We start from the raw sequence: 18,945 nt of genomic DNA, 5'->3' as shown, positions 1-18,945 counted from the left end.
TTGCATAGAAGATTCTACCACTACCAGTTGCTCTGTTAGCTCAAGTGGTAGGGGACCATGTTGTGGAGCTAAAGATCCCAATCCCGATGAAGACCCATGTCGGGGAGTCAATATGGGTCCACAGGCTGAAATGATTTTTTTCAACAAAAATGTTACATCCAAAAAAACTACATTAAAAGAGCTTTCAGGTTGCAAATTCTAGCACTCAAAAGTTAGGAAATGTCAGAATTAAGGTTGTCTGTGCAACGTTAATTTGACCCTTTTGTATCTATGCATTATGATAGTATGCGATTATGTAAATAAAGACAGTTTTCCACAGGACCCCTGGTAACTGGAAGCACAGTGGTGGGGAGGAATTGCTGGGTAAGGAGACTGGAGCTGTCTGCAAAGGGGAAGACAGTGGGATGAGCGGCACTATAACAGTATAAGACATAAGAGCTAGCAGCATTGTGAGGAGGAGAGAGGCAAGAGTTATAGTTAGTCTGGGCGCTTTTAGTGAGAACATCTTGATTTGCAGATGCTTTTAAGTTTTCAACTTCAGCTTTGCAATTGTACTTTTTTCCCTGTTGGTTCATCATTGTGCTTAGATGGAACATTGAAAGCTACATATAATTTTTTATTAAGATTTGAACTGAAGATTTTTCCTGTACTAAAGTTCAAACATTTAATTTTTCATTCTCTGACCATGCAATGGGGAGGGTGACAACACAGTTTAAACAAAGTTAAGGTAAGAAAAAGAGACAACTATATGTAAAAATGTAAAAGGAAGTGTCTCAGGTTTTTGTTCTCTATTGTAAGGACTGAAAAGATTTAAAGTTATAGCAGAAGGTTAGCAATATAAGAAGTGTATACAGTACATTCAATACAACAGTGACACTAACTTTCACCACTAAACAAAGCATCCAGTGAAATAGATATGCTCGTCTCAGCTCAAGCTTTAATCCCTGCAGACATAACTCTATTTGGAAGTAGCCTGTACACCAAAGGTTTAAAAACAGCCTAGCGAAGACCCAACTGAATCTTAGGGCTGGTCTACACTAACCCCCCAGTTCGAACTAAGATACGCAACTTCAGCTACGTGAATAACGTAGCTGAGGTCGAAGTACCTTAGTTCGAACTACAAGGTACTTACCGCGGGTCCACACGCGGCAGGCAGGCAGGCTCCCCCATCGATTCCGCGTAGTCCTCTCGCAGAGCAGGAGTACCGGTGTTGACGGCGAGCATTTCCGGGATCGATTTATCGCGTCTAGACAAGACGCAATAAATCGATCCCAGAAGATCGATTGCTTACCACCGAACCCGGAGGTAAGTATAGACGTACCCTTAGACAAGATTCAAAGTTAAGAGAAGTGGCAGGCCTAAACGAACCTGAGTTTGTTCAAGCTGTCATGTTATTAAGTTAAAAAGAATGGCAGTTTGGTGCAACATCACAATATTGCATCAAAATACGAGCACATTATGTTTCATTATGATGTTTTTACAAGATCCAAGTCATTTTGGTACACGTCTACAGAAGAGGGGCATGTGGGAATGTCTCCCTTCAGCACACCCAAACTAACCAAAAACTGGAACAACCCCAAAAAAAGAAAAGATTGGCAACCAATCCAGGGTAGGAATGCTCCACACACTCTCTCTAAAAATTAAGTGCTTGCAGGTTTTGGATATATATTTAAAAGCTGAACAAAGTAGATACAGTTTCCCTTCAGTCAAGTGTTTCATAGCCTTGTGGTTAAAGATTGCAGTTTTAGCTGTGCCACACCCTAGCTCAGGAAGATATAAACTATATTGAACAAGAATGTGTAACTCCAACAAGCAGAGAAGATTGACAAAGAAAATCTACATAAATTGAAGATAAGCCTACTTTCAAAACGGAATTGTCACACGGAAAATTAGAAAATTTTCTTTCGTAGCCAATATTTTAAAACATTTTGAAAATAATATTCTGTTCACCTTTGGCAAGAATTTCAACGTCTGACGCGTTTTAAGTCACTCAGTTTCTTCTACTTGTGAAGATATAGGATTAAATTAATCTGTGTTATGACAAATTTCTTGTTAATAATTTCCACAACAAATGCTGAACATTTATGTTGCACCTTATGAATAAAATGAAACAATGCATATTGTGAAAGTGAATGGCCACCTATGATTTTTGTACCTAGCAATTGGGAACAAGAACTAGAAATGTTTAAAGGGCAAATATATATACTGAAAAAATGTTTTATATATCATCAAGCAGCAAAACAAAAACACCTCATTTTCCCCTTTCTAGGTTACAGGTTTTTTTTTTTAATTACAATTTAACTAGTTTCAGTAATTCTACAAATCCAGGTAAAAAGAAGTTTAGAATGCACCTGACGAGCTAAAAAAAATGCCGTAGGCTGTGTAGACAGTTAATTTATACCTTTCAGACAGGGGGTACAACACCTCATGAAGAATTAACTGTATTCAGTTGACACTTCTGTAGTCTGAAAGGCAATTTCTTGCACCTTCTCAGTACTTGACATGGAATTTTACCAGAGTGACTAATTTGAAACGGATTCTATTACCAGAATTAATGATACACTTTGAAGTGTATCTTAGGCCTTGTCTACAACAGAAAGGGTTTGCTTGTATACTGATCTTGGTATAGCTACACCAGCAAACCCTCCGATGGAGATGCAGTTTACACCAGTAAAAGAGTTCTTTCACTGGTATAACTTACTACCAGCTTCCCCAACTAAATAAACTATGATGCAAAAGCACTTTTTTGTCAATATAACTGCATCTTGCATTAGGCTTTTGCCAGCACAGTATGCCTGTTAGGGATGTGATTTAAAAAAAAAAAAAATTTTTTTTTAAAAGAAACACTATCCTACATAGTTATGCTGACAAAACTTTTAAGAGTAGACCAGGCCTTAGATATTTATATAATGAGAATTATTTTTAATTGTAGCAATCAGAGCTTGGCTTGTATGCAAAAATTTGTTTGTTCACTTAAGTACACTTTGTTTAGAAATGCCTACTATACACCTCTTTGTTGAGGCAAAGATTCTAGAGTAATTCCAGAAGCAAAAAGTTATAATAAGTGGCTCTGGTAAAGATTATACATTAAAATAAACACAATGACTGATGTTCATTTTGTATTCGTACAAAGCATTAAAATTAACAGAACAGCTACTTGAGGTAGTTTCCTACAATACTGTGCAAATTATTAGGATTCCTCAGTTACTATTACCATTATAACTCAACTCAATCATTTGTTGTGAGCTGAAGTCTGATGTACAAAGTCTATGGCAGAAGTATCTGCTCCATTTCAAATGGCAAAACAATTAATTTGAGGGATAGCAGTATACAAATTTGTGTAAAATATAGTCCTATTTCTAAGTTCATCTTCAAGTCTCAGAAGAGTTATATGCTCAGGATTAAAAAATTTAAACTAGGTAGTAGCATCTTCCAGAAAGTGTTTCCTAGGATTTTTCCTCCTCCAACATGGTCTCTTTATGTAACTGTAACAATCAAATTCATACAACAGTACATGGTCAGGGATCTGCCAATTAGATGTGACCTACAAAGAACAAATTGTTTGTACTTTTCTTATTCGTATTGCACTAATGCCCAGATGCCCCATTCAGGATTAATTCCCACTATGCTGCACAACGAAACAGAGATTGTCTTTATCCCAAAGAGCTTACAAATTAACTTAAAACAAGACTGTAACTGTAACTTGGGATGTGTCTAGACTGAAGTTTGCGATTCTATTTTAGCCTGAGTTAACTGATTATCAGTTAACTTGAGTTGACTAATAGGATCATAAATGCTAGTATCTAGGCGCTCCATAGATCTGTTCCAGGGTGCAAACATCGGTAGGTTTACCACAGACTAACGTTTGTGGAGTGTGTAGAGTAGCAATTGCAACCATGTTGAAGTAGCTGGACTTAACTGGCAATCAAAGCTCAGTTACATAGGAATAATTTAATGGTTCTAGCTCACTAGAAAATATCCCCCCCTTAAAATTAAACAAGAATCAATTATTTGTCTGATTTTGTCTTGTGGATGGGGAGGTGGTATGGCACATACCTCACGAGAGATTTGAAGGAGGAGGGAGCAGTAGCCTTACAAATCAGTTCAGAAAGGGTGTTCCATGAGTAAGGAAGCAGACAAGGGTGTTCAAGGCTCGCATCACTGACAGAGGGAAAGAAATGGGCAGGAGGCCCAACACAAAATGAAATTAAACAGGGAGGGGGAGAGTTATATGAAGGACCTTAAAGGTGAGGACAACAAACTTGAATTTGATGCAATGGAAAACTGAAGTGTCAGTGGGGATATGCAAAACAAGAATGACATGGTGAAACATCTGGGGCAAAGAAGCTTGGCAACTGCATTTTGTATGAACCAAAAGAGGAAGATGTGGGTGTTAGGAATATCACAGGAAGGAGGTTGCAATAATCAAGATGCGAGACAAAGCCTGGAGGAAGTTTTTCAGCTGTAGGAACTAAAAGGAAAGGTTGGATGAAGGAAGAAAAACAGCAAGATTTGAACTCCATAACCCTAAATTCCCATGACAGTTATATTCAACTAAAACATTTAAACAGTCAATCAGTTGGACAGGACTTGTGCACAGAAGATAGAACTTTCATAGGAGATGGACATAGTCTATAGAACTCACTCCCAAAAAAATGGACCATCAAGCCCATCATTTTTCAGAAATAAATGCAATACTTATTTCTTAGACTTAACATTTCTGTTAACAGGTAGCACAAAAGCTGAGAAAAACCTATTAACTAATCAAGCTAATTCTCCTATGGGCTGTGAAAGATGATAAATATTTTTAAAATACTGGGGAAGTGTTTATACTGTCGCAATAGGGGGTTCTCATACACACAACACCCATGTACTATAATTCACACTAATATCACAATTAATCCCTGGCCAAATTCAAAAGGCCAGAGTAACTGGTAGACCTTTGGCTTATAATACTTACATTTTTCGCCGTCATGTCAGACAATATTTCTTTATATTCTGTAAAACCATAAGTTATCCTTTTTCATCTTCAAAATGTACATCCTGTTAAAAAGACAGATTTTAACACCATATATAATTAAAATTGATTCCTGAAGTACATCACTAATTTAATGCATTACCCCACAGACTGTAAATGGGTGTCTTGGGTGGTGATAATTTTCAGAGACGGACTAAGCATCACCTGGAGTCACATTTTGCAAGACCACTGGGAATGTAACACAGTTTAGGATAGTTATTAACGGTAAAGAGGTACCAAGTATATCATAAGGGCCTAACTATACTAACTACTACTACTAAAGGAGCAGGCTATCCTATTAGTAAGTGTTGAAACCAAAACTCCTGAATTGGTTATAGTTGGTGCACACTAACCCTAAACTGGAACTGAATGAATTCTCTCCATAACTGATAAATGTTCTGTAGGCCACCCAAGGACTTCCAGCAAAAACAGCAGAGAAAAGACTTGAGATTCCAGATTTCACATTAAAGAGAGCAAAACATGCTTGCGGCATTTTTTTTCAGGCCTTCTTTGTAAGTCCCAGCAAGAAAGAGTACAAACTCAGTGTTCTCTCATCATTTTCAGGTCTTTAAGAAATGAAGGATACTTACTTATAACTGGAATAGTCACACTCATGGGAACATGCCTGCCAATGTAGTCTACTCTAGACTGTGGAACCTTCTCCAAGCAGTGCCTGTTGAAATGCTCGCATGCCCCCTTCCACTCCTCCTGTCCCTATTTGCAAACATTCTGAGAGTGAGGCTATAAAAAGGGGGCACACAGTGCCCTCTACCACCTCCGTTCCTTCCACTGTTGTCTCAGATAAACTATCTGTAAAGACTCAGAAAGAAAGGAAGGAGGGCAGGGGGTGTGAATTAAAAACAAAAACGGGGGGGGGGGGAAAATCACCTCAAAAGAACTCTGGTTATAAGTAACCAACCTTCATATTTTTTCTTTGAATGCCTCTGAATATTCCCACTCATTGAATGATTTGGAGAATACCAATTTGTTGGATGTTATCAGATTCCAATGGCTTGCAAAATGAGTCAGATGGTCTCCAAACAAAAGGGTAGGAAAAACTAATGCCCATTGATTGGCCACACTTGAGTCTCATGTCAAATCTGAGATCTCCAATTCAATGATGATATAGAAGCTGAAGACTACTTTGACTTTATTTGAGATTGAAATTACTTTCTTCTGCTGGGTCTGAGAGGAAGCAGGCTGTTGATGCCTATGTGACAAATAAAATACCGAGACGATGGAGGAGTACAGAATTGCCTCTGATACCTAAATGAAAAAGTAGATTGATTATATTCTACTTCCAAAAGAAGACAAAGAGAATGAGCAGTCAATCTTGTCTTTAAAAAAAAAAAGTCTCCAAAAGATCAGTTTTATTACTGAGAAGTCAGTCACCCTCAAAGCAGAAGGTCCTCAACTTTTAACAAGCATATCTTCTCAATGTGACAGTATATGATAAAGCTCAAACACCAGAATCCAAAGCATCAAAAGAAGCTCTAAGAGCATTCTATAAGTGGTCCTCTTATCCCTTAAACAAAATTTGTAATAGGACACAGCAGCCTGCTATTAGTTATCCTAATACCAGCCAAACAAAACATCTTCCTCCCTAAGGTATCCAACTTCTTTCCCTCCCTGTCGTAGGGTGTAAAATGTGCTTGGCTTCCACTGTACCTGTTGCTCACAGCTGCTACCACTAAAGAAACTGGAATGGGATGAGTAAGAAAATAACCCCTTATGTGGTAACTGGTAAAGTTCATCAGCTTTTTCAGATATAGGTTGACAGGAAGCTGGAGTGGCCCAAATAGCTTTTTGTAGGTTGTAAAAGATCATCCAAAGTAGGCAAAAATACTCTATTTTTTGAGGGAGCTCTCAAAATATCAGAAACAGGATGTGATGCTTCCTCCACGGTCGCAGAAGGTAACTAACAAAGGTATATGATCAAGGTTGTGGAACTGGAGAGTATATTCTGAAGATGAAATTATGCCCACATTTTCATTCTGGGAAGAATCTGTCTGAATCTCATTCTCTGACTGCTGCTGTTCCATGCGCTCAACTACTTCCTCATCTTCCTTTGACAAGGTATCCGATACTACAGTAGGAGTAGCAGATTTATTTGTAGCTACTGGATCCCAGAGGTCTTGATCTGATCTTTGGAAACAGGCACATTTCTACATCAGCCATCCTGGGGAGATCCCATAAATGTCTTATACGGGGCCCAATATGGCTATGAAGCCCAATGATACCATTCCTGTCAGTACCCCAGTCTGGAAACATGCCCATAGGATGAGGAGGTCCAAAAGGTCCATGAGATGGAATAAATCCTGACCTAAGTGGTTGAAACCTAAGTGGCTCTTTGGGTTGTTCTGATCCTTTTCTGATTGCAGATCCGATCTCAGATCCATAACAGATTTTTTATTTTATTTTTTTGAGACAGCATCAGAATCCAAGAACATGTAGGTCCCACGGGAGAAAAAGATTTGCCCAGGGATTCCTTTGGAATCTTGGGAAGAGGCAACAATAACTCTGGAGGAAAAAAAAGACAAAATTGTCCTCTGACCTGCCCCTCTTCTCAGGAATAGAGGCCCAAGAAATAACTATCAGAACCTCTCTCTCTCTCCATAAGAGAGCCTCTGGATCCAAATGAGAAGACTCATTTCCCTGTGGTGGACATTAATAAGTCTTTCTCGGTTCTGATATTGGTGGTAAAGCCAATACTACTGTCTATACCAGTCTCAATGCCTTTAGACATCTTTGGCTCCAAGAAAATCCTAGTATTTGCAACTTCAGATGTTAGGCAAGGTTTGCCTTGTGGAAGCAATCTTGACTTTTGTCTAGGAACAGAGGAGAACAGATCCAAATCCCATGGATCCAATGAATCACCTGTATGAGATCTGTCCCTAACAGTGGTTGTCTTAGCAGCAGCCTTCTTCCTCAGAACCACAAATGATACCTTAGGAGCCTCGAGCAGATCTAATGCTGACCGCCAGAGCACAGAGAGGTATTCTGGTGCCAATTCCAGTCGTCTGAGACACCTTAAAGTGGTCAGATGCTTAAAATGGAGCAGATACAACTATTTATTCTTCATGCTCCACCTTCTCAAATCTGAGAGGCTTATCTAATAGGGCTTCCTGAAATAAGAGTGTCTGAAGTCTGTTCTGTCTCTCCTTGCATGCTCTAGATATAAACCTAGAGCAGATAGCCTTTGCCAAGACATGCTAGTTACTTCACATCATTGTCCAAAGTCAGAAAACTGCCAGACAGAAAAGCACATCTTAAAATCCACTTTCTTTTTTTTTAGATCAGTCATCCTGCAGGGAACAAGCCTTCCCTATATTAAAAATAACTACTCCTCCTCACTCTAACACCACCACTTATCAGTAAAACTATAATGGAAGAACAACTATACTAAAATATATATATATATATATAAAAATAAAAACCTATCCAAGGACCAGAAAAAAAGCTCCAGGTTCCATCAGATCCAGCGAGTTTAATTTCCATCTGGTGTTGCAGGTACCATGTTTCCTTTTATAGCCTCGCCCTCAGAACATTTGAATAGTAAGGGATAGGAGAGGGCGCGCAAGTGCTCCTCTGCCAGGCATCACTTCGAGAAGCTTCCATCATGTAGATTGCATTAGTGGCACAGGCAGGATCATGAAGAGGCTATATATACACATACACACACTCACTCTCATGGAATAAACTATGCCGTACTGAACATTACCTGAAATAAGTATTGAGCTCCCACATATAGGCGACTACTACCCCAAGTCACCTCTGAAAATTTTCAAGCAGTTTTATCAAGAAATAGTTCTAAAATTAGAGGCCACTACAAAGAAAAAATTCAAACTGATTACAGATTACTACTGACACACAGCAAGGTTGATAAAAATATAAAATTGATTTTAAAAATTTACAAAATTAGATTTAAATTAGATATTTATTTAAATACAGGTTTTTTTTTAAAAAATAAGCCTCTTTAAAATTTGAAATTGATAAATGCATGTTAAGGCCTAATTTTACTATAATATATTCAAATCATTTAAATTATATACAAAAAAAAATATTTAGGAGTATGTATTTGCTGCTAAGTTTTAAAGAAAGTTAAAACCACTGAACTGGTGAAAATCACTGCCTAAGCACCTGGAACAAGAGGTTGCTGAAGTGCTAAACCAGCTTTGGACAGCAGTAGCCTCTTCTTCAGGTACAGAGAGAATATTTTATCTATTTCAGCTTATTATTCAGCTTTTTCAGTTCAATGACAGTTTGTTCAAAGTTGAGACACCGATTGGGAGTTGAAATAAAGCATGAAAGCTTGTTTTCTTTTTCCAGTCTATGAATACAAACTGGATGTGAGACAGTGAGATCTACTAGTTCCAACTTGAAGAACACGATGACCAGAAACAATCAGCTGAATTCATCACCTACATATACTTCTTTTGTTTAACCAGTTTTAAATGTAAAACTGGTTTTGATAAACATTTTTACATTATCTAGTAGTGTTAAGGTAATTTTATTTAATAAAAAAATTTAAATACTGTTTTTATGAATGTAATAGAATTTGACTTTCCATCCAGTAAAACTTGACACAAAGCCACCAAGGAGTGGGAGGATAGTACAGAGCACCAGCTGCCCAGTCTCAGTAGCTTCCCTCACTTAACCCTCCTATCTCTTTGCCCCTCCCCCAGTAACAGCAAATTTCCGCCCCTCACCCTCTCTTCTTCCATGATGGAGAAAGAAGGGGGCTGGTCCCCCTGGCCTCACTTCATTACAACCCCTGGATCTACCTGGGTTCTGGAGTCTACACTGGTAACTAGGAGGGCAAGTTGTACAACACCCTAAGGCACTGTGGTCTAGCTGCCCTGTGTAGACTCTGCTGGCATGAACTAAAAGGTACCTAGTTTGCCAGCAGGGTCTACATGGGGCAGTTACAGAGCAATACTTTAAAGCGTTCTACAGTCACCCCAGCCTGTAGCTTGGGGTGGTGAATCCAGTCCAAAACCCACAGGAAACCTCTGCTGCTTCACTTCTTCTGAGACCTTGACTGTGCAGTATAAAGCGTGTGACACAGTGTCAGTGGAGAAGAATGTTTATACAAATGTGTGTGAGTTTGCTGTGACCCAAGGATCTCTTGATGCCAACTGGCAGAGGGCACAAGTGTGCATAAAGGTTACAGGGATCCCCTGGGTCTGGTATTTACATACCAGTTGACCAAAAAATGTCTTGTAAGGTCTCTACTGAAAGTCTGTGTCACGCTGGTCATCATAATCTTGCAAAAATGTATGTGTGAATAATATATAATGAGATGTATACACTGGAAACCATGTTCTTAAAGCCTTGTAGTTAAAGGCAGGTCACCCAGACTAACATGTCTTAAAACAGGTTCCACCAGACAGGAGAAGGGACAGACACTTATCTCCCTGGCTGACCACAGTGTATTCCATGTCTTATGAGGGAAGTCTATTTGCATTCTGAGTCAAATGCTAACAAAGACGGCGGGGACTTCAGGACAAGAAATTAACAGAAACAGTGAACGGGGGGTGGAGGGGCGGGAAACAAAGAACTGGTCTAATATAGCTAGGGGTGCAGAGAGATGCCCATGCATCCTTCATCTGGGGAAACAGGTTGCCAGCGGGCTTGATCTTATGAAAGGAGGGTCTCAGCCATGCTGGTTGAATAATCTCTTTGAAAAGAGCTTCATGTAAGCAGTACCTTATTAGACAAGAGGCCATTTTGTTAGTTGAGTAAGGTAATAGGATGCATGTTATTTTATATATAACCCATTGTTTCTGCAGGACAAGGAGGAGAAAGACACTGGCCTAGCAACCACCACCCTACCCATGAATTTTGATCACAGGTGGGTTGAACACACACACACACACACACACACACACACACACAAAAGACAACATATAGTTGGTGGCTCACCTTAGTGAAAAAAGTCTGGAAACACTAATCAAGTGCATTGAACTTGCCTACTAAAAATTGTGTTTTTCATAAATGAACAAATTATGTAACAGTTAATTTGCACAACTCAAAAATGCAACAAATTATGTATTACATAATTTATTGTTGACAAGTCAGCTCCCTTCCTTAACAATACTGCAAGCACAATGCTACTTTGCAAACAAAGGATTTAGTCTGAAATTATGGTGTCGATAACGTAAAATATCACACAAGTGCAAGGGACCAATCTTCACCATATCTCAAAAGTAGTTTAATAAAAGTGGAGATTTATTTTTTTCCCCAACATATTGAGTACCAGGTAATTTACAATCAGGCAAGCTGAGATAGACATTTGGAGACAGCATCCCACAAACGTAAAATAGAGGTCTTGAAATCTGAAGAGAGCAGAGAACAAGAAGTGCAAGAAACTTTGTCAGATGTTTGAGGAAACAGAGGAGCAACTTCATAGACAGACTGAACATTTAAAGCTTACCGAAGCTCTGTTCAGCAAATCTGCCACCAAAAGCCCCTAACAATGTACCCCAAAGGAGTATTTACAGTGTAACCTGAAAAACGTTGGAATCATACCAAGTTAGAGCCATCTATGGAAATTCTATTTTCCAAGAGTATTTGAAAATTGCGTAAGAGAAAATAAAAGAAAAGCTAAAGATTTGGGATAGAATCGGCATTGTCACTTGAGACCACAGATGTAGAAAATCAACATATTGGCTGTTTTCAGCAAACCACAGTGTAAACATGAATTGAAATTAAGTGTACTTCTGTTGGACTCTGAACTTTAGGACTATTAACTAAGCAACATGGGAAACACTGGATAAATACAAAGTTTCCTTTGACCAGATCACTGCTGTTGTATCAGACAACGCAACATAATGAAAAAGGCCTGGGAGCAGAGCATAGCATAAAAGTGCATGTGACATGTGTTGCTCACCTAAACCTGGTTGTTGACGTGTGGCATAAAAACCTCGAAAAAGGAAATGACATGGTTGTCATTGTGAAACAAGCATTTACAGCCTGCCCTGCATGTAAAGCTTGCTTCGGTATGGACTTGGAAGATGAAGGAAATAGTCCAGTTATAACGTGCTGGAACAGCGGGTTTAACATTGTGTTTCCACTTAGCTCACACAGAGGACTACATTTCCTTTTTCAAAGAAGAGAGCAATCACTGAAGTAGTTTGTGCGTTGCAGATGTCATCTATTTGTGCCAGTTACTAGAAGTCCTTAAACAGCTGAGTATCTTGCAGAGGTATGAACTGCCTACCATTCATGAAGAACCTGTGATATGTTCACATATGGTGACCAAGTACATGCATGTGAGTGAAGAGCAGTATCAACAAATGTGAGCATGTAGTGGGCAAAGACGCACTCCTTTAGGGTTACCATCTGTCCGGGTTTCCCCGGACATGTCCGTCTTTTTCAGTGTTAAATGGCCATCCAGGGGGGGATTTCTAATCAAGTAGAAATGTCCGGGATTTCCCCCTTCCCCTTATGTGGAGTGCGGCGCGGCTGATTGGACGCCTGGCCTGATTGAAAGCAGCTCGCAGCCACTAGGGCCTCTAGCAGCCAGAGTCCCTCCCCCTCCCCCGCTCCCTCCTACCCCACAGAGCAGCGCGGCTGTGTTTGATTCCACGTGGAGCCTGCATTTCTCCCTCTGCCGGGTGAGCGGGGGGAGCAGGGCAGGCGGTGTGTGTGTGTGTGTGTATATATAGAGGCTGCAGGGGCGGGGGGGGCACAGAGGCTGCAGGGGCGGGGGGGGCACAGAGGCTGCAGGGGCGGGGGGGTGCAGGGGGCACAGAGGCTGCAGGGGCGGGGGGGGTGCAGAGGCTGCAGGGCGAGTGGGGAGCAGGGGGCACAGAGGCGGCGGGGGGGCACAGAGGCTGCAGGGGCGGGGGGGTGCAGGGGGCACAGAGGCTGCAGGGGCGGGGGGGGTGCAGAGGCTGCAGGGCGAGTGGGGAGCAGGGGGCACAGAGGCTGCAGGGGCGGGGGGGTGCAGAGGCTGCAGGGCGAGTGGGGAGCAGGGCAGGCAAGGGCATAGGGGCTGTGGGGCGAGTGGGGAGCAGGGAAGCACTTAGCAACCCCCAACCAAGATCAGAGCGGGAGGGAGGAGGGGGAATGTGGGGTGCTCAGAGGAGGGGGCAGAGTTGGGGCAGGGACTTTGGGGAAGGGGTTGGAATGGAGGCGGAGAAGGGGTGGGGTTGGGGCGGGGCCCGTGGAGTGTCCTCTTTTTAAAATGTTTGAATATGGTAACCCTACACTCCTTAATAGCGCTGAAAAAGTTGAAACATACATGCAGTGCAACTCTACTGCCGCCTCTACTTAGCCTGTAGCAACATTTTTCAATGCTTGTCTAGTATGTGACCCAAATCAAACAAAATATCTCATCATACCTGAGAGAGAAGTATCTGAGGCTAATACACTTTTTGAAGAGAATAGTGTAGAACTGCATGAATACCATGCTTACATCAAAACTGTCCATGAAAATCAAAATAACTTTTATCAGTTTGGGAGAAACCTGAAACAAGATTGCAAACACTTGCCGTGATTGCTGTCTAGTGCTTGACTGTGCCAGTAAATAGTGCTGATGCAGAAAGATCATTTTCTGCATACAAAAATGTACTTCTGGATGACCAGTGTTCTACCAAGGTATAAAACATTTCCATTTACAACATCTTATGCCAGAATAAACTTAAATATATAACTGTACCATGCACCATATGCATGTCATTTCCTCTAGTTCTATTTTTAAAAGGGTATCACTTCATTTCACATCATTATTGTTAAGACCAAATTAAAATAATTAAAAGATTCCTTTGTGTCTCACCTGTGCTTGTAGAGGGAAGGAATATTATATATTTACGGAAGTACAGATATTTGAATTTTCATACCTGCGACTTTACACATCATTTCTCCTTAACCCATTAATTTTGAGTAAATTTATCATGACTGTTCTGGAATTTTTGATAAAAAATGCCATGACAAATCTGCAGCCCTAGAGATGATGGATCAAACCTCAGATTGGCTATAATTCTGTCCAATCTAAATTTATTGCTGGGATGATTTTAAGAAACCATACAAGTGGATTATTGAACACTATTCCTGCTATATCTTAAATACTATCCAGTCAAAACTTCCCCCAAATCTTATTTTTGTAACAAAAATATAAGACCATCAGAAGCATTTCCTAGATTATAGTAGTACTACAGCTCTGCTACAGTTAAGGTTCGGACCAAATTCCTGTATAAAGCTCAGCTGTTCTAAGTGCTCTGAAATCCATACTGTTAATCAGATGCACTTGAAATTTGGTGCACCACATGGGGTCGTGGTGTATGGTCAGTGATCCAAATTTGAGATCAAACCAGCACTCAGATCATCGCACCAAGGTCACCACAACTGAGTACATGGCACCCACCAGTGCTTTGGGGGGGGGGGGATATCAAATTAAAATGTTATTTGAAAAAGAGTTTGCTTCTCCAGTTATGCACTCTAAGGGTATGTCTTCACTAGCAACGTTAAAGCGCTGCCACAACACGCTGCCATGGCTGTGTAGTTGCGGCATCAGTGCTGGGAGAGAGCAGTTTGAAAGCATTGAAATGAATGCGGAAGAAGCAGAACCCTGCGTGCCCCTAAGGCTTACCATGGCTGCCTGCAAGCTGAATTCTGTTGCTCGGCTGCGTGTGATGGCTTACTCACGCCAAAGTGGCAGGCACTTCAGTATAAGAGGCAAAATGCGACCTTGTACAGAAAGAACATGTGCTGTGTACTATAAATTGCCTGTTTCACTGAGAAAGACTGTCCCCTTTGTTCTCTAAAATGTATCTTTTAAAATACTACCCTCCCTTTTTCTCATCCCGCAGGTGCAAATGTTTCAACGCGGCCCCTATCTGCTCCATCCTAGAGGCTGGTCCAGATTAGAAGGCAGAAAAAATAAACTCGGGACGACATGTTCACCGAGCTCATGCAGCCCTCCCACACTGATAGGGCCCCGCTGAATGCGTGGAGGCAAACAATTGTGGAGTCCTGTAAAGCATTAAATGAACACGAAGAGAGGAGGGACGTGCACGATGAAAGCAGGCAGGATGCTATGGGTCAAGCTCATGGGGGAGCAAACTGACATGCTCCGCTGTATGGTGGATCTAATGCAGGAAAGGCAGCAAGACCACAGACTGCCGCTGCAGCCCCTGTATAACTGCCCTCCCTGCTCCCCAAGTTCCACAGCCTCCTCACCCAGACACCCAAGAACACGGAGGGGGAAGCGGCTATGGGGACCTATACACTCAACCCCAGAGGATTGCACAAGCAGCAGAAACTGGCATACGCAAACTTTTGATTTGGTTTCTGGACTTGTCCTTCCCTCCTCCTCCACCTCCTAACCCAATACCGCCCCCCTCAGTCTACCTTCTGATTTCTCTCAATGTGTTGTGCAACAAATAATAAAGAATGTTTTTTAAACAATTGTGACTTTATGTCCAGATAGATAGATAGATAGGGGGCGGGTAACTTCAAGAGAAACAAACAACTGTCACACCGTACCCTGGCCAGTCATGAAACTGGCTTTCAAAGCTTCTCTGATGTGCAGCGCGCCCTGCTGCGCTCTTCTAATCGCCCTGTTGTCTGACTATGCGAAATTGGCCGTCAGGCGAGTTGCCTCAACCTCCCACCCCGCCATAAACGTCTCCCCTTTACTCTCTCAGATATTGTGGAGCACACAACAAGCAGCAATTGGAATATTGGTTGTGCTGAGGTGTAACTGAGTCAGTAAACTGTGCCAGCACGCTTTCAAACGTCCAAAAGCACATTCTACCACCATTCTGCACTTACTCAGCCTATAGTTGAGCTGCTCCTTACTAATGTCCAGGCTACCTGTGTACAGCTTCATGAGCCATGGCATTAAGGGGTAGGCTGGGTCCCCGAGGATAACTATATGCATTTCAACATCCCCAACGGTAATTTTCTGGTCTGGGAAGTAAGTCCCTTCCTGCAGCTGTTCAAACAGACCAGAATTCCTGAAAATGCGAGCGTCATGCACCTATCCCGGCCATCCCATGTTGATGTTGGTGAAATGTCCCTTGTGATCCACCAGTGTTTGCAGCACCATTGAAAAGTACCCCTTGCGGTTTACGTACTGGCCTGCCCCGGTGTTCTGATGCCAAAACAGGGATATGCATTCCGTCTATCACCCCGCCGCAGTTAGGGAACCCCAGCACATTAAAGCCATCCAAAATGGTCTGCATATTTCCCAAAGTCACTACCCTCGATAGCAGCTGGTCAATGATTGCATTGGCTACTTGCAGCACAGCAGCCCCGACAGTAGATTTGCCCACTCCAAACTGATTTCTGACTGACCGGTAGTTGTTGGGCGTTGCAAGCTTCCACAGGGCTATGGCCACTCGCTTCTCAGCCGTGAGGGCTGCTCTCCTTTTGGTGTCTTTATGCTTCAGGGCAGGGGACAGCAAATCACAAAGTTCCATGAAAGTGGCCCTATACATACGAAAGTTTCGCAGCCACTGGGAATCATCCCATACCTGCAACACTATGCAGTCCCACCAGTCTGTGGCCCAGAATCTGTGTTCCATGGCATGAACCTGGCCCAACGCCGGGTCCATGATCTCCCAATCGCCACATGCTGTGCTTCTAGGAACGTCTGTATCCATGTCCTCATCAGCATAGTAATCGCGCTGTCGTTGCTTCCTCGCCTGGTTTTGCAGGTACTGCACAAACTGCTGGATAATGCGTGAGGTATTTACAATGGTCAAAACTGCAGCAGAGATCTGAGCCGGCTCCATGCTTGCCACGCTATGGCGACTGCACGGCTAATCCTGGGAAAAGGGCGCGAAACGTAGGAGAGCAGAGTGGCAGCGGAAGAGGTGCTGTTCGGTTCATGATAGCCGAAAAAAGGCGGGAAATGGTTGTCTTCTGTAACTTTCACGGAGGCGGGAGCCCAGGACAGACAACATGGAGAAGCTCGGTAGCGTGGCAAGAGCAGGAGAGCAGAGCTGGCGGCAGAAGCCGTGATGCTCGGTTCATGATGGCCGAGCAGAGTTGGCAGCGGAAGCGGTCGATGAGGAAGAGAAAGAGTAGATACTTCTAGAGATTACATAGAAAGATGAGAGGAAATGCGAGGTGGATTCATAGTACCAGGAGAGAAGCAGACCACCATACTTCACCGTCTGGTGAAAGCAGTATGGTGCCTGCACGCCAAAAAGGCGTGAAATTATTGTCTGCTGTAGCTTTCACGGAGGGAGGAACGACCGACTGACAACACACACCCAGAAACACCCGCGAGAATGTATTTGCCCCATCATGCACTGGGAGTTTAACCCAGAATTCCAATGGGCGGCGGGGACTGCGTGAACTGTGGGATAGTGCACCGCTCGGACATTCGATGCTAGCCTCGGTACTGTGGACGCACTCCGCCGAATACATGCACTTTAGTGGGGACACACAAGACTGAATGTATAAAATCGCTTCCGAAAATTTGAATAGAATAATTTCAAAATAATTTCGTACTGTAGACGTACCCTTAGTCTACTCCCCCAACAGAATACCACACTCATATAATTTAACTACTTTATACTGTTTTACAACCCCATGACGCTTGCACACAGGATATCACCCGAACCTATACTTTCCCCCTACCCATCACTAAATCCACAGACTGTTCTCATATCCCACCTCATTACTGACAATACTCATGGCAAGAAGATCCCAGTGCCTTGGTACTAACACTATCTACACAATTCTGTATTGAAATGATGCAGCCTGGACACTCAAGGTACACGTGCACATCTTTGCTTTGATAACACACATCGGGGGACACACTCAGACCCAGATTTCCTCATATCACAATCACCACAGTTCTATGACATTCTTCAGGCGAATCCCGGATCACCTATCACAATCACAGCTCTTCTAAGCTGCCCCAGTTAATTCCTGCACTATGCAATACAGCTACACCTAACTCAGCGAATGCAGCTGAGAGCATGCACATAATTCCCAAAGGCTACTGCCAGCTCCAAGGGGGCACAGTTAAGGTTGTATGGCATTTACCCTAACTCTGTACTTCCTCATTTTTAGAAGTTTGAATTTTGCTGAATTCAATATTCTTAAAGGGCACAAGCTATCACCAGGCAACCTTAACTCTGCATTAATGAAGTTTTTTGGCCATTTAATACACATTAATTCCAACAGTTTAACAAACATTCCCTTGTAGTATTTGCAACACAAATGCTTCAGCCATGTGCTAGTGCACCAAATCCAGGAATTGAAAGCAACAAATATAAAACTAGTCTATTTTCACTGCTCAAACTGAGAGAAAAGCAATGAGTAATCACTATAAATGATGAAAAATAAACCTAGATTTTTAAAAGTTACCTGGCTTAAACAATAGAAGGTATCAATTGTAAAGGAAAAGGAATATGTATATACATAGTTCTATTGTTTAAGTGCTTCATTTTAAAGCATGGGAAATCTCAGACTTGATTTGATATTGGGAGTCATTTAATATCAGGAATGACCTCAACTTAGATTTCCTGCCAAAATAGCACCACAACCACTGGTACGCTAATAGACAATTAACTTTGTAAATAAAAGGAAAACAGCCTTTGTGGTGATGTAACAGAAAACAAACAGCATTTAATATGATCAGTTTAGCACAAAATTTTTGAAACCAAAAATTTTTGTTCATCAGTGATAGTCCCTTACAATCAACAATTCAGAATGCTGGCATATTAAGTTTTAAGTCACAGCTCAAATTATGAGAAGATTTAGAAACGAACATGGCAAAAACATTACTAAGTTCACTTCATAAACTAAATAAGATGGGTAAACAAAACTCAATTAAAAACTAATGCGGACATCTTTCTACATTTTATTCCTATATGTTTGGGGTCTGTACGAAACTCAAATTTAAAATTCAATAATTTCTTCATCAGGGATAAATTTCAACCCAAGTGCAAAGGATCGATCCA

The 18,945-nt window shown here is 41.7% G+C and overlaps 1 protein-coding gene across 18 annotated transcripts in view; it reads right to left on the bottom strand.

Moving 5' to 3' along the window:
* The window catches only part of TFDP2 (transcription factor Dp-2), a 172,414-nt gene that overhangs the window by 133,663 nt on the left and 19,806 nt on the right, over positions 1–18,945 (bottom strand). For 12 of the 18 annotated variants that reach the window (XM_005303264.3, XM_005303265.3, XM_065556926.1 and 9 more), the window contains one exon: positions 4,961–5,043. The exons of the other annotated variants lie outside the window; for them this stretch is intronic. In XM_005303264.3, coding sequence (XP_005303321.1) covers positions 4,961–4,975 — 15 coding nt within the window. In that variant the 5' untranslated portion in view covers positions 4,976–5,043. The remainder of the gene's footprint in view (positions 1–4,960; positions 5,044–18,945) is intronic. 18 annotated transcript variants of the gene reach the window in all.

Source organism: Chrysemys picta, chromosome 9, assembly GCF_011386835.1.
Source record: "Chrysemys picta bellii isolate R12L10 chromosome 9, ASM1138683v2, whole genome shotgun sequence".
Classification (NCBI taxonomy): domain Eukaryota; kingdom Metazoa; phylum Chordata; order Testudines; family Emydidae; genus Chrysemys; species Chrysemys picta.
This window is presented reverse-complemented; position numbering and strand designations above follow the sequence as displayed.